Source organism: Rousettus aegyptiacus, unplaced genomic scaffold, assembly GCF_014176215.1.
Source record: "Rousettus aegyptiacus isolate mRouAeg1 unplaced genomic scaffold, mRouAeg1.p scaffold_m13_p_11, whole genome shotgun sequence".
Classification (NCBI taxonomy): Eukaryota; Metazoa; Chordata; class Mammalia; order Chiroptera; family Pteropodidae; genus Rousettus; species Rousettus aegyptiacus.
The window spans coordinates 47,030,096-47,046,710 of record NW_023416286.1 but is presented as its reverse complement, the minus strand read 5'-3'; the positions used below and the strand labels follow the sequence as shown (position 1 = coordinate 47,046,710).

Below are 16,615 nucleotides of genomic sequence, written 5' to 3'. Positions count from 1 at the left end.
TTCCCCACATCCTTCTCCCAGGAAGTATTATGGCCGTGAAGAAGATGGAAAGTCGGCGCCAGGATGGTCCTAAACAAAAAACCTACTCCATTCATTCCCCATATACTTTACTGTCCCACGGTCTGCCACCCTTCGAGGCCTAAAACCTTTCTCCTTTGTCTTGTCCCTTCTCTGAAATGTACTGTTCCTTTGCTAAGACGACATTCCAGTCCAAAATCTAACCCTTTGAGTTACTTGTCATTGAAGTTTCCTCTGCATGATGAGTGCTGTGGGTGTTAATAAACTGTTTCTCTCTTGTTAATCTGCCTTTTGTCAGTCCATTTTACAGGGCCCCGGCCAGGAAACCTCAGTAGACAGAGAACAGAACTCCTCCCCTATGGTCTTCACACTTTGTTCTGAGAACTTGGTCAATGGAGCTCTGCTCTGGACTCCAGATCCTGAGAGACCCACCCACCAGCACAGATGTGAACGTTTGAAAGGCGAAACAAACACGAAAAAGCTGTTCCAAGTGCCAGAGGAAAGGCGTCCAGGGAGTCAGGATATTGACATTTTGCTTCCAATGACACCTGCCTTCAATCTACACCTATCCATCATTGTGCCGTTCATTATATCAGCACATGTACATCATCTCATTGTCTCAAAGAAAAGGTAATGTATTTCACACTCCGCACACTGCAAAGGAGACTTGGGAAAGACCCTGGAATCATTCAAACTTGGCTCCTCAATTCAAGGTCAGTTAATTTCACACAGCCAGTTCTTCTGTCTGCCTGTGAAGTGGACGCAGCACACAAGCACTCCAAGGGGTCAATACCATTGCCCACGTCAACCTCGCTGGCTCAGCTCTCACCACACAGAGCCATCTGAAGCTAAATCCTGCCCAGCCACACACTGCATAACCATTTCAGCCACTGCACACAGTCGGTATGTGGTGAGAGCTGAGCCAGAGAGACAGATGCAGGGAACATGTAGTGGACACAGGCTGTGAAAAGAGTATACGCCACAGAAATCCAGAGAGAACCAAATTAGAGGCCACGTGAGATTTCCTCCAACCAGCATCAAGTTACAAGGGTAGGATGGCCCCCTCGGGACTCATCTCAGGCTCCTCCCTACTCCCTGGTCCTTCCTTCCCACCACTCACTGCTTTGGTGGCATCTCGCTGAGGTCCTGACAGTGGATCCCACTACCTCTGGCCATCCCTCAGCCCACCCCTAGGCCAGGAAGAACAGCCACCAAGAGAATATGCCTTGCCCTCTGTTTGGCTTCTGCAAAACTCTATCCTTTTCTCCCAATGGGAATATGGTTTTGGCCTTGCAAGAATAAAGCCACATGAAACAGAAAAATTCTTGGAATTGAATTGAGCAATACGTTTCATTGAAAAAGAAAAAAGAAATCCTCAGACTCCGTGATTAGTTCAGCTGGATAAGAGGATTACGTTTGAAGTTCGAAATGTTAAGTAATTGCAATGCTTTTATGAGCTTTAACTGGAATAGGAGGAGTCACATATTTAATGCTTCTATGAATCCTACAACTTACACATCATTACTCTTTATTTTTGGAAGTACTTAATCTAATATTAAGTATGTAATACAGGAAAATATCACAAAACTCGAAACTGTCAAAGAATATAAAATATAGCCCAGAATAAATTTCTCTCTCCCCTGATACACAGGTTCATGACTCAAGCGTCACCCGTCACCAGCTTTCTCTTCGTCCTTCTAAAGATCAATCACATTCAAGAATATACAAATCTGTGCTTTTAAAAAATGTATACTTAGTGTTTCTAAATACTGTTCTGAGAGAATACCTGATCCACAACCATAACATCTACTTAAATGTCTTCGATGTGGCATAATCCACAGAGTTGTCCCAATCTATCTGAGTGATCTCGAAAGTCACTAAATCATTTGGCTTCCCTTTCTTATTCGGACAGAGGTGGGGCTGCCTGATTTTCACTACTAAAAACATGTATTCTTTCCTCTAATGGGTGCTGTACCTGTCAGGGTCTATTTAGAAGAGAGAGGCACACCAGGTAGTTCAATAGAGGGCATGTGATTTGGGGAACCAAGTGAGTACAGAGATGTCAGAGGACATGGGGACATATGGAAAACCAGGGTAAAAACTGCAGGACGGCCCATTAAGATCAGACTTTAGGAGGGGCAGCCAAACGTTTTCCCAGGGTTGAGCTGGTGAAAGAGATGTTTATTCTCGTCACTCGTTTTCAACCTGGTGTCCTATCTGGTCCATAAAGGCAAGAGAAAGAAACAAGGGCATATAGACTAGAAAGGAAGAAGTAAAAGTCTTTATTCACAGAATCGATAAGAAAATCTAATAGAATAGGTATGTTTAGCAAGACCACAGAATACAAAGATAATACATAAAAATCAAGTGTATTTGTACATACAAGCAATGACCATGAAAAGTGAAATTTTAAAAAAACCAATAGTATCTTTCACAAAATGATGCTTTTATGGCTTGTGCTTTTGGTGTACTATCTTAAAAAGTCTTCATCTACTCCATCAAAAGCAAAATATGTAAGGATAAATAAATAAATATGTGTGCACGTGCACACACACACAAGATATGTACATGCTGAAAATACATCCCGAAATACCGATGAGAGAAATTAAAGAATACCCAAGTATATGGAGAGATATGCTATACTGGAGGCTCTGATGGCTCAAATTTGGTAAGATGTTAAATTTCCCCAAATTAATCTACAGGTCAGTGCCATCTCAGGCATTAGGGAAATTAAAAAGCTGATTGAAAAATGTAAATGACAATTCAAAGGGCCTAGAATAGCAAAACAAGTTTAGAAAAAAAAAAAAAAAACGGAGTTGGGGCCACCCTCGCTGGATACGCCCCTCACTCCTGGACGAGAATCCACAGCGGGGCACATGTGCGGTGGGAGCACCAGGAGAAACAGAAGGTGAGTGTGGGCTCCTCCTGGCTCGATGCCAGCAGATCCGACACGGGAGACCGTGAGAAGCCGGTGACACCGAGCTCGTTTCCGTGACACAAATTTATACTCTACGTCTTGGCTTCTCATCCTGGTAACAACATAATTACTAGTCATAACTTTAAATTATTCCTGGAGATCCAGACAGCCACTTATTTTTACAGCTGTAAAAAAGATGGCGAAAACATCTAAGCCCAATTACACACTGACACACCATAATTTTAAAGCCACCAAGAATGGCTAAACCATGATTTTGCTGGTTATCTTTAAAAATAGCAGATATCCTCAACAGAATGATTAATAACCATCTTACTTCATTATTTTGAGGGGAAATAACCTCAAAACCAACTTGAGCAGGTTCTCTGATTAAAATATGCAAAAATAGTTCTTAAATTTCTTTTTCCTTGAGATTACCACTCAAAAAAGTTCTTATGTACCTCCAAGAATTAATCAAATTCCTTCATTCTAGTATAAGCTGTGCCAATTACTAAAACCAACATTGTATCTCCATATTCACTTTCACCTGTCATACTGGTGTGTCCAATGCAGGCATAGTGTCATTGGGTAAAATGTCAACTTCTAACTGAATGGCTTAAGACTCTAACTTTCGTACTTCCTTTTCTTGCTTCCTTCCTTCCCACCTTCCTTAAACAAACCTTGAGCACCCAGTAGGTGTTGTACAGATATAGACCTGGGCCCTCCCTTAAGGAGCTCCAAGCCATGGGAAGTCAGTTCAGTGGGCATGTGACAAGAAGCAAAAGAAATGCTCCAGCAGGTGAAGCCATAGGAGAACACAAAGGGGACAGCTTGCTCAGGTGCCACCTCAGGCTAACCAGGGTCTCAGGTGGGTGGCGGCAGCCACGCGGGCATGAGGATGGGTAGAAGGACCAGAGGTGGGGTGCCAGGCCGAGGAGCCAGTGCGAGGCAAGGTTAGGAGGCAGGGGGCACCAGGAGATGGATTGGGAAGGGTTAGGAGGGCCTGAGCCCACCTCTGGGGTTGAGGGGGAAAGGAAAGGGGAATCCCTCTGCAAAGTATCCACGAAGGGCTTGAATGCCCAGCTAAAGTTTTGAGCATCATCCTGAAGGCAAAGAGAGCCTTGCAGGACCTGAGCAGCTGAGCCCCATGGTCAGATCTGAATTTCAGATCCATCACGATGAAGGACAGCTGCCAGCAAGACGTGGAGAGTGTGCACTGTAAACTTCCAAACCCTCATCCATTTCCTTCAGAGTTAAGAATTCAGCTGGGAAGCAATTATGATGGTTCCATCTTAAAATTAAGCCAAATATGAATTATCTGAGTTCCTATGTGACCTATGCCCATGTATTTCCTGAACAAACTCCAGTTATTTCTACTTAAATCAAAGCAGTTTCCAAGAATGTTATCTTTTGGAAATGAAGATTCTCGGGCCCTGCTCCAGACCCATGACTCAGCATCTGCATTTTAACAAGTGTGTGAAGCTCTGACCTACACTAACAGAAACACCACCAGAGGCATGGATCATTTCCTCATAAGCGCCACTTTATGCTACCTCATCAAAAAAGTTGCCCTTAGACTTTTTGAGTGTGAATTTCTCATCATCTGTCAAGTGGAAGCTCACCGCCCAGGCATTTGCTGGACTAGGAAAGCAGTTAGGCTGGTGCACTCAAAGTGGCTCCCGCAAGAGGAAAAACAAGCTAAAAGGAGCTCTTGGTAGAAGAGGATGAATACTCTCTTTCGACCAACAAGCTTTGCAAAAGTGGGGCTCCCCAGCCTTAGGCCCACATCTGTCACCCTGTTGTCTTATACCCACACAAAGCTACCTCCTTCAGGTGGAAGTAAATCCACTTCAAGGCTCTGGTGTTTAGATGTAGAGACCCAATAAGAAAGTGTTCTACAAACACATGGTTCCATTATAATAAAGGGAAAATGCATGTCAGGGGCTAAGACAAATATAAATGGGGTTGGGGAGTCAGGATGATTCCTGGGTTATGGGGTTGCACCGAGTGAATTTTGGGCGGTGGGACACAGATGGGGCTGAAAAATGATGGACAGCGGTGGTGGAAGACTGTGGGTGGTGGAGGAGTACTAGTGGATCGAGGGACAGGATGCAGGCTTGAGGATGGCGGATGGTACATGATGAGTGGGGGAGGAGGGCAGATGACAGCTGGATGACGGTAGGTGATGAAGGGTAGAGGGCGGTGGATGGCGATGGCGGATGGCGGACGGTGATGATGGGTGGCAGGTGGCGAGTGGTGACGAATGGCGGATAGTGGGTGGTGGTAGACGGTGGCTGGTGGGTGACGCGTAGGGGTGGCGGAGGATAGATGATGAATGATCCGTGGTGGTGCTGGACAGCACATGATGGGTGAGGGAAGGCAGATGGTGATGGTGGACGGTGGGTGTTAGAGGACGACGGATGTAGGGGATGAGCTGCGGGTGGTGGAGGACAGACAACGGACGATGAATGGTGGGTGGCAGATGGTAAATGATGGGAGGAGGGCGGTGGATGGCGATAGCAGGCCGCAGCTCATGGGGAGGGATGGCGGTGGAGAGTTGTGGAAGATGAGTTCTTCTTCTGATATGAATACATCCTCTGCCATCACCATCCTCCTCTCCCATCTACCCTCTACCGCTACTGCCATCCATTACTTTCCAGCCCCATCTACGTACCACCACCCACAATCCACGATAAGCAGGAGCCATGTCGTACTTCTTCCTCCCCAATCAATCACTCCCTCTAAATACAAGCAGTGAAGCATAATCTAGAATGAATTCAGTAGCACAGACCGAGAACCTGGCTGCCGAGGTCTAAATGCCAGCTCTACCACCTAAAAGCCATGCGACATGTCTGAAATCAGCTTCCTCATCTGAAAATGCACCTACTTCACGAAGTTATGACAATTAAATAAGTCAATATTTGTAAAGTGCTTAGAACAACACCTTGCATATAGCAAATGCTATGTATTTGTTAAACAAGAGATATGCACCAGGTACTTCAATTTACATCTCTTCTCATTTCCTACAACATGAATTGCTGCTGGATAGTTCCAGAGTAAACAGGAAGCACTTACCATTCTTCCAAAGGGAGAGTATGGAAGATAGAAGAAATGACAGAACAAAAGTGCAGCTCACCGACGCACTGGATGGCTCGTTAAAGTTGGGTGGTGGGTTTAACGTTTTAGAATCAAACACTAATCCCTATATACGCCCATCCAAAACATTTTTAGCCAGCAGTAGAGTTCACTTAAGGCTCAGTACATGAATGCCTCACAAAACTTTGATAAAGTTTTATTATTTTTCAGCTAAGCCACCCCAGCCAGAATGAAACAAGAATCAACATGTCCTACCCCTGTATAAAGGCTCCTCACTGCCCCACCTGTTTTTTTCATAAGCCCCAGATAGTACTGACTTGGACGCCTATTCACCCAACTTCGATAGAGCAAATAAGAGGCATTGTGATGGCTCACGGAGATGACTCAGGGGGAGGAAGTAAGCCACATGCATGAACTAAAGGAGGAATTCACATGTGGACCAAGATCCTAAAAAGGAAAGCAGGGTGAAGGAGAGAAGGAAATGACAGAGCATGAGATCAGAATGAGAGGAAGGAGAGGGGAGGCAGGGAAGGAGTGAGAAGGGAGGGCAAGGGAGGAGCTTCTAAGGCGCTGCCCACCATGGAATAACTCAAGCGCAGAGCAGCAGGATGTGTTCTGTCACTTTGTCCAGCCCCCATTCCTGCTGCAGACACAGCCATCTGGTGAGTCTGGTGGAAAAGGTGACTACTGCTCTCCCTTCCTCTAGTCATTCCAAATCACTTAGGTTTAGGAATGCTTTCGTGCATCAGGTGACTGGCGCCCAGAGTCCCGGGGAAAGCATACATCGAAATGCCTGATTAGAATATAAAATGTTCAGACTGAAATTCTATGAAGCCACCTATCACACACTGGTCAGGATGAAAATAAGATTCAGAGTAAGAGTGAGTTCTGGGGTGTTGGGTAGGAAAACCTACTGAAGGGTTTTAGGGAGGTAGATGACTTCATGGGATGACCAAAGCAGATGTAGACACGCCTTTCCCCTCCCATGTCTCGGCTAGTACTGGAACTTACTTCTCTACAAATAGAACCAGAGATGTTTGATTTGTTGGCTCCCCACCTGCTCACTGTGCATCCTCTCTGAGCCTCAGTTTTTTCTTGATATAGCAAGTGGAGGTGTTATATACTCCCTGGGGTTAATACAAAAAATAAATGGCATGGCTTTATGCCCACGAAAACACCCAGCACAGTGCCTGGTACATATAAGCATCAAGTACACATTAGTTTTTTTCTAACTGTAAGAATCATCTGAGGAACTTAATAAACTATGGAATTCCAGGTTCAGCCCTAGGAAAATCTGAGTCCACCAGTATGGATAAATTTTAACACATTCCCCATTAGCGAGGGAGAAGCATGCTGCTCGGGAATAGACAGCATGGGATCTCGTCACTGCAGGACTAGTCAGATTTCAGAAAACTGAAGTGCATTAAAAAGGCTTCTAGTGGTAAGAGGGTGACAGGTAGGTTGTGCAGGCGGAGTCCTGCGCAGTACACAGGTAGGGTTCCACCCCTGCGTGTGTGTTAATACACACGAGTTTTTATGTCAAGACAGATAGAAAGGCCATTGTGGACACCGAGAAGTTAAGCCCAGAGAACAATTTGGTCAGATTATGAAGGGTCTCAAATGCATGCTCAGGAGTACAGACTTTCTTCTGCAGCCAAATCGGGCAGGGTGGCCTCAAACTTGGCACATTAAAAAAAAAATAAAGATAAAAAACAAGACTCTAAAATGAAAGCATGTAACTCCAAAAAAGAATTTCTTCAGATAGGAGACTATCCATAAAACACATTGAATCTGTAAAATCAAATAAATGCAATGTGTGGAGTTATTCTCGAAAATTGTCCATTCTTTCAACAAATGTTTAGTGATCGCTTCCTACATCAAAGCCAGATGTTGCAGATGGACATGATGGAGTCATTTTGGGGCCCTGACCATGTTTTGAACATCTTTTGAAAGTGCAGTGGGTTGCCAGTGGTCAGCTTTAAAATGGGCGGAGATGCTCATGACACACACTTAGAAAAGGCAGCCCTGGTAGCCCTAGAGTGAAGGGAAGAGTGCGAGGAGTAGCCATGCAGCCTACATTCCAAGACCGCTACAGACCTTCCATGGTGGTCTGGGCAGTGAGTAGGGGACAGTCAGAATGCCCGAAGGCTGAGCCAGAGGAAAGGCAATGAACAGTCTGTGTGACTCAAGTGCCCTCAGATTCAAAGTGCTCTACCCAACAGCTAAACACCCCCAATGCCTCTCCTCCCGGGAAAGGCCAAGACCACAACGTAGATGCTATACGGTGCTTGGATTCCTACAACTACAATTGTGCCCACGTTTGGCTTCTCAATTCTATTTTTAATGCCACAGTGAACTTGAATGAAACAGAAGTGCACTCCTGAACTCCGGAAGGTTCTTTGATGTTCTACACCTCTCCTCCGCAGTCGGATCAGGCCTCACTCTCTCCAGGAGTTTACCACTGAAATGCCAGTGCCTTTGAGAGCACCCCACTACCTCTGAGAACACCTAATATCTCTGAGAATACTCCAATGCCTCAGAGAACACTGCAACACTGTCCTAGCCACAATGGAGGGGTGTTAGGTGTCAGGAACGGGCACAACCCGAGGATGACAGGATGATGACAGAGGGTCTCCTATGCACACTGACTCCACAGAGGAGCCCTCAGGAGTCGTTTGAGGACAGGTTTGGGGGGTGCTGTACCCTCATCTTGAAGGACAGTTCCAAAGCCTTTGCTGGCATGTTCTGGTCTCCCCATGTGAGCCCATGCTATGAAGCTCCTCCGCACACTGCCAGGGAGGGACTCAGGCAGCATGTCCCAGGCACGGGGGATGCCACAGCCAGGCTAGCTGGGCACCGCAGGCCACTTCCTGCTACTGCTCAGCACAGCCAGAAAGGCCAGGCTAAAAATGCTAAGTCAACTCTGCCGCGCCTGGGAGACACCACACTTAGGCCAGAATGGACCCCATTCAGAAGAGGCGAAGCAAAAAAAAAAAAAAGAAAACATCTATTTAAGTACCTACCAATGATTGAATCCCTCCGGAAAACGTCTCTATCGAAAATGTAAAATGACAGGTGACGAAAGCTCCGAGGAATTTCACAGTAGAAGTCTTCTCCGTAGAAGGGGCTGGACAAATAAACAGAATGGGCACCGTTAGACTCTGTGAGGTGATGCCTCGCCATCAGTCGTCGCTCACGTGGGCATCGAGTGGGGGCTGCAGGCTAAGCACTGACCTCGGGCACACACGTCATCTTATTTTTAAATGCACCACGAACACGCTATTCTGCGTTCCACTTGTGAGATATAAAATTACAGTTTCTTAATTGGGGTAAAAATGAACTCAAGAGTAAATAGGCTGTAAAAATCTTCATAGATGTGGCCCCAGCACCAAAGGCAGGTCACACTAGATGAATGAACTGCTGTGCTGGTTTGGCAACAGCTCAGGGAAATCAGAAAGCAGATCGTGGGATTAACAAAATTACATCTGTTGTGGGTGTCTAGGTTTAGCACAAATGCTCCAGAACCACTAACCATTCTGAAGGTCTGGGGTAGCAGGTGGCAGGCCTCATTTAGCATTCCAGTTCCAGACAATGCTTCTCTTTCTCCAGAAGGTATAGTGAAATCCATGCCTTTGGCTGGAAGGAGAGGATCCTCACCAACCACAGCCAACCCTCCACACAGACCCTGAGGCTCATTCACCCACAATGGAAACTCAGAATAAACTGCAAACTCTAATGAAGGGGCAGGAATCCCCCCTGACGGTTCTGGCTAGGCATGGGCTTGGGTTAGCAGACGCTGGTTCATGGAAGCCACGTTAAATGTACAGAGAATACAACACCCACTAGAACTGCATCTGCTGGTTATGAAACAGAGCAATTACCTTAGCACGCACACCTGTGACTACCTTGAAATCTGGCATGATTCTATTTTCATGCACGTGCACAGCTAAGGAAACACGTAATAGGTCAAGTAAGAACAAAAACAGCATGCTACATTTTATTAGGAGAAAGAGGGATGTATATTCCTGACCAAGTATAAAAAGAGAGATGGAAAAGAACTGATACCATGAGTGTCTCCTAGCGAAAGTGACACTCGTTTATTGTGAGTGACAAAGACATGACAATAGGAAAGAAAGGGAGGGAGGGAGGGGCCAGTTGCCAACCAAGAGAGCTCCAGATCCATATCTTATCAATTCTGAGATGACCCTCCCCACCCCAAACTGTGGCATCTCTGAAATAAGAATGTATCCTGCAGTCAATGTCATAAAGGATTGTTTCATGGATTAATTAGCACTACTCTTTTTTAGTGGCACACAAAATAATGGTATGTCTCATAATTGACATGTTACGGATTCTGTAAAATACAGTATTTTTGGTGGCATGACGTACCGTCACTTGCTCTGGTATCGTCAGTGTCTGCTTTCCATCATACTGTCCCCATGATGAAGTAATGAAATCTCTAGAATACTGACTTCCCCTTAAACACGGGCGTGTGATATTTCAGTCAAAATTATGAAGCTCCGAAAGCACACGGACCGACTTCCAGCTCATTTTATACCTTGAGATCAACTCGCCATGGTCCAGTTAACCTCTGAAAGAAGGAGCAAATGGACCAACCCTGGAACTAGAATGAAACTCACTCAGTGAGGTGAGCTAGCTGCGGGGAAACCGACCAGGATGGGTGGTGGGAGCGAGGCTGGCCCCCCAAGCAGAAGGTGTGTATGTACCAGCCCAGGAGGACAGGCTCCAGGAACCAGGCTGCTTGTTTAGGCCCTCACTCACTCCACCAGCCAAGACAGCATTAGACTCAAGAACAAAAGTCACCAGCCAAAAGGGCAGGAAACACAGAAGCCATCACAGAAGGCAGGCATGGTGAGCAGGCGAGAACCTGCTCAGAAGGGAAGGGGCGCAGTGTGAAGGACAGGAAAGCAGGAGGCAGGAAGGAGCTAGACAGGACGAGGGGCCAGAAGTGGCACTGACCACGTCTGGACCCAACGACAGCTGAGTCTGGGGATGGAGGTCATTGAGGAGGAAAGGGCGGAGGGAGGTGTGACACCGGCAGGTCTGACATCTCAGGTCAGAAACCCAGAAACCAACCCATGTGCCAATCCTTCCAGCTAGAAAGGGAAAGGACCCAGGATGGCCAGGACACACTTCAGAAAGAAGATCAAAGGTGGAGGGCTCACAGTTCCAGGTTTCAAAATGTACGACAAAGCAACAGTAACTGAGACAGCGTGGTCCTAAACCAAGGACAGAATGAAAGACCCCCTACCTCACACTATACAGAGCAAGTAACTCGACCACACACCTGAATGTAAGGGCTAAAACTACAACACTCTTAGAGGGAAAAATAGAAATAAATCTTTGTGACCTGGGGTCAGGTAAAGATTTCTTAGATATGACACCAAAAGCACAATTGCTAAAAGAAAAATATCAGTAATACCAAAATATCAAAAATATCAAAATACCAGACTTTATCAAAATTGAAAATATTTAAAATGTTTTACTATTTGCAAATCATATATCTGATAAAAAAAAACAAACTTGTATTGAGAATACATAAAAAACACTTAAAGCTCAAGACAAGACAGATAGATCATCAAAGAAGACAAATGGCCAATAAGCATATAAAAAAATGTTCAACATCATTTGCTATCGGGAAAATGCAAATTAATTGACGAGATACCACTTCAAACGGTAATAAAAAGGATGACCAATATAACAAGTGTTGGCAAGGATGTGGAGAAATTGGAACCCTCATACACGGCTGCTGGGAATGTAACATGGTGCAGCCACTTTAGAGAACAGTTTGGTGGGGTCCTAAAAATTTAAACAAAGAGTGACAACATGACCCAGGAATTCCCCTCCTATGTATAAACCCAAGAGAAACAAAAACATGTGTCTACAGAAAAACTTATATACGTCAGTGTTCATAGCAGCATTAGTCACAATAGCCGAAAGGTGAAAACAGCCCAAATATCCATGAAGGGACAAATGGAAAAACAAAATCTGGCAAATCCATACAATAGATTCCTAATTGGCAATAAAAAGGAACGAAGTACATATTACAACAATGAACCTCAAAAGCACACCAAGTGAAAGAATCCAGGTGCATAAAAACCCCACTTTTTAATATCCCATTTATGTGAAATGTCCAGGAAAAGCAAACATGGATACAAAGTGGGTCAGTGAATGCGGGGAGCCTGGAGGGGGGAGGGGGCAACTGATGAGCACTCTTCCTGGGTGTTCTAAATGGATTGTGGCAAGAGTGACACAAATGTGTATATTTACTAAAAAATCGCTGAATTGTATGCTTTAAAAAATCCCCACATCATCAAGAGGGCTCTTTATAGCGCCTTCCCCAACTCCTCCCCTCCTCACGGCTCACCCTCAGAAAAGGAGCAGAAAGAATCGTGTATTCTGTTCAGGGCGCTGGACACCACCACCCAGGAGCCTGCCTCGCTTGGGCATACATGACACCCCAGGCCCTGTTCTGAGCTCCAACATGTAGCAAATATAGTTGAATAACATGGGTTTTAAAATCTGCAGTCGGGAATCTGTGTTTTGTGGAGGGCCAACTAGTAGTTATATGAGGATTTTCAACTGCCCAGGGGATCAGCAACCCTAACTCCCAAGTTATTCAGGGGTCAACTGTATTCAGCCCTCAAAACGCCCTCACAAGGTGGGGAAACTGAGGCACTGGGCAGTTTAGCTTGCACATGTTTACAAGAAAAGAAATAGTGGGGGTTTTGAATTCCAATGTGGTTGGCAGAATAATGGCTTCCAAAAATGTCCAGGTCCTAATCTCCAAGGCTGAGAATATGTCACCTCCCATGGCAAAGGGGCTTGGCAGATGGGATTAAGTTAAAGATTTTAAGTTTGGAAGTGATCCTGGATTGTCTGAGTGGGCCCAGAGGATCACAGAATCCTCACAAGAGGGCAGCAGGAAGATCAGAGCCAGAGAAGGACACAGACCGACAGAAGCAGTGATGTGGGGCCTCAAGACAAGGACAGACAAACCCAGACAAGGCCAGGAAATGGATTCACCCCTCGGGCCTCCCAAAGGCACCAGCCCTGCAAACACCAGCTTCAATGATTTTGGACTTCTTACCTCCAGAATTGTAGGACAGAGAGCAGAGCATGCACGGTGCTCAGATGGGACCTCCAGACCTAGGCTGACAAGCTGGGGTCATGACCCAGGCTGGTGGCTGCTAGCCAAGGTTGACATAAGGAAGAGGGGGTGAAAGGTGACAGCCATGCCCCCCAGAGCTGTGGAGCAGGAGGGTGAAGCCAGGCAGCACCTACTTCTTTCTGCTTAGACCTACACTTAATGATGAAACAACATTTGTTTGGATTTAACTGATTTCACAATTTTTTAAATTTGCCCAGAGACTGGGTGAAGTTTACTTGGAAAACTATTTCTTTGTAATGAATATCAGAAGGTGATTTAAAATGCTTAAATTATGTTGAGCATTTCAGAGAATTATCCATTTCAAAACAAGAACTATCCTTTTATCTTTCAATGAAAGCGGAATGCCTACACACTTCTATCAAGTGACCGTTCCCTAGTTTAACAAACACTCATTAGAAAATCCTATTTAAGCACATTCTCTCCATTGAACTTTTTGCCTTCCTGTGATTCAACTGCATTTTGAGGCTGTGTCTGATGTCAACAGACCACACAGGAGTGTGATGTGCTGGGTTAACCTCAACTCACTCCTGATGTGAGATGCTAACTCTCTCAGTTCCCAATTATTCTGTGACTACGAGACTAAAGCATGAAGATCGTTGACATAATCTACAGGAAACCCTCTGACACTCTAGAAGAAAGAAATTCTGGGAAGTCAATAGGTCAGTGTGTGTATGTGTGCATGTATGTATGTGTATCTGCATGTGCATATGGGTGCATTATATGTGAGCATGTGTGTGCATGTGCACATGCATTGTGTGTGCATGAGTGTGTGTGTGTGTGTACATAAATATCCAAAGACACAATCAAATAGGCACACGCTTCTCACAGTACACTATTTTTGCTAACGAGGCGCAATGTCCACCTGCCTCTCCCAAAGTCTAAAATCACAGTTGTGCTGGAAGATAAATTAAACTGTAAAACAGGATTGAGCTTTAGAACACCTGTTCACCCTGATCTGAGCCCATTAACCCTCCCAGGCAGAGCCTAAGACCACGTCACCCTGGAGACAATTAGATGCTCCACAGCATCATTTCCTTTCCCACAGGAAAAACCACCATTCCTCCACATGCCTAAGAAAAGAAATGGGAGAAGATGGTTTTCCAACTGGAAGGGGGAGTGGGGACCACCTGGGACAAGCACAAGAGCTGCACAGCCTTTGTCAGAGTCATCAGAATGACAGGGTGGAAGGACACATGACTGTTCTCAGAGAATCAACTGCTTCAGTGCTTTCCACGAGAGCTCGGGTGCTGAGACCCAGCCTGCAATAAGTATAAAGTGCTACCAACAGGATTCAAATTAACATTCCTTCTAGAAGAAGGCCAGTGTGGCCGGCAGCGTGAGAGGACAGCAGGGAGCTGAGGTCAGGAGTCAGGTGCAGCCTAGGCTGGACTGTGGGCTGAGGAGAAATGGTCAGGCCTTTGAAATATTAAGAAGACAGAGCAGACAATTCACCCGCAGCAGGTGTGTGGGCCCAGTGCAGGCTGACCAACAGACAAATGGTGGCAGCAGAAAGGTGATGTGATCACCTGTCTCCTCACATCAGCAGCTAAGAGCAAGCACAGACCAGGTGTGAACAGGTGATGGGGGAGAGAGGTGAATGTGAGGAGAAAGCAGAAGAGGAGGACCAGCAAGCTCTGGAGGGACTTCCATGGTGAGGGTGGGTTTCTCTCCAGACACTGAGCTGTGAGGAAGCCTGGGGTGTGCAGAGTGAATTATCTGGGATAGTGAGGTCCCCTTTGGGGACCCAAGACAGAAGCCTGGAAGGGCCATGACTGTTGGGGACCCAGAGGGAGCAGAGGGATTCAAGGAGGGCAGGGTGACTGAGATACGGAAGGACCAGAACACAGTGAAATGAGACAACAGCCAAGAAAGCAACAAAAAGTGTAAGTCATTCTAGTAGCTGAGGAGCTCTATCACAGCAAAGCGGTGGCCTCAGCACAGGAGCATAATGGCAATTTTCACCGTTAGAGCTGGCGTTAGATATACCTAAGAGGTTTTGCTTATTTCACTAATCAGCTCTAATCTAAAGCCGGATGGGGGGCCCGTGCTGTCCTGAGGTTCAGAGCAGTGCGAAGAAGGCTGTGACTGCAGCTGCTCCTGCCTCATGTCCTGGAGGACAGAGCCCCAAAGCCACTGTCACTCAAAAATCAGAACTACTTCCCGAGACCTCAGAGAGAAGTCATCCATTTGCACTTTTTTGTTTTTCCAGTGGCAAATATTTCTAGGAAACGCCACAGAAATGGGCAGCCACATTCGAGTCTTGACTCTGCTCTTCCCCCACCCATTCCCCCATCCCCACAGCCGGGGGCCCTTGTGATTTGTGGGACTCTGGGTGTTTTATGTCTACATGGAACTGCTTTCACTCTCAGATGTGGAAGAGAACACAAGTGCCCAGGCTCAGGGAGGCGAGGACGAGCACGCAGAGGGTGTGGCGGCAACCTAGATGGAGCACGGCCATGACCACAAAGGTCGTAGGGCCATTTATCACGGAGGCACCATCTGCATGCACCGTCAACTGGACCTAACCTTTCCCCCCAAGTTTAGCGTCTATATCTCAGGAAGACATTATTTTTATTTTTCACAGTAAGTTGATTCATAAATTAGATTTATGTGGAAATTTTTAGAATTTCCCTGTGTTTTTTTACTCCTTTATTACCTAAGCTTTTTTTTTTTTTTTTTTTTTTTTTTTTACTTTTAAAAAGGACACATTCATGGAAAAGAATGCTTCCTCTCATTTTAACCAAAAACAAGAACTCGCTTTTTCTTTCTAAGGATGACAATCTATTGAGAATTTTACATTGTAAAATCAAAACTGGACCCACAAAGATGGCTAGAATCAAAAAAACATAATAACAAATGTTGGTGAGGATGTGAAGAAATTTTGAACCTTCGTACACTGCATAAAGGGATGTAAAATGGTGCGACCAACTTTGAAAAACAGTGGCAGTTCCTCAAAATGTAAACACAGAGTACCCATAAGGCCCAACACCCCCACTCCGAGATATATACCCTAGAGAAATGAAAACACGTATCCACACAAAAACTGCACATGCAAGTTAACAGCACCACTCACAATAGCCATAAGTGGGACAACCCAAATGTCCATCAGCAAATGAATGGATAAACGATGGAATAGTATCAGCCACAGAAGCGAATGAAGCACTGACACACGCCGCGACATGGATGCGCTTTGAACACATCATGTTAAGTGGAAAAGTCAGACACAAAAGGCCACGCAGTGTATGACTCCATTTACATGAAATACTCGTAACAGGCAAATCTGTGGAGACAGAAAGTAGATTAGTAGTTGCCAGACGCTGGGTAGCAGGGTGTTGGCAGGAAATGGGGACAGTTAAAGGGAATAGGTTTCTTTTTCGGGAGATTAAAATGTTCTA

At 45.6% G+C, this 16,615-nt stretch overlaps 1 protein-coding gene across 3 annotated transcripts in view; it reads right to left on the bottom strand.

The window, feature by feature from the left end:
* The window catches only part of RASA3 (RAS p21 protein activator 3), a 120,061-nt gene that overhangs the window by 48,650 nt on the left and 54,796 nt on the right, over nucleotides 1–16,615 (bottom strand). For all 3 annotated transcript variants that reach the window (XM_016151967.2, XM_016151966.2, XM_016151968.2), the window contains one exon: nucleotides 9,052–9,155. In XM_016151967.2, the coding sequence (XP_016007453.1) occupies nucleotides 9,052–9,155 (104 nt within the window). The remainder of the gene's footprint in view (nucleotides 1–9,051; nucleotides 9,156–16,615) is intronic.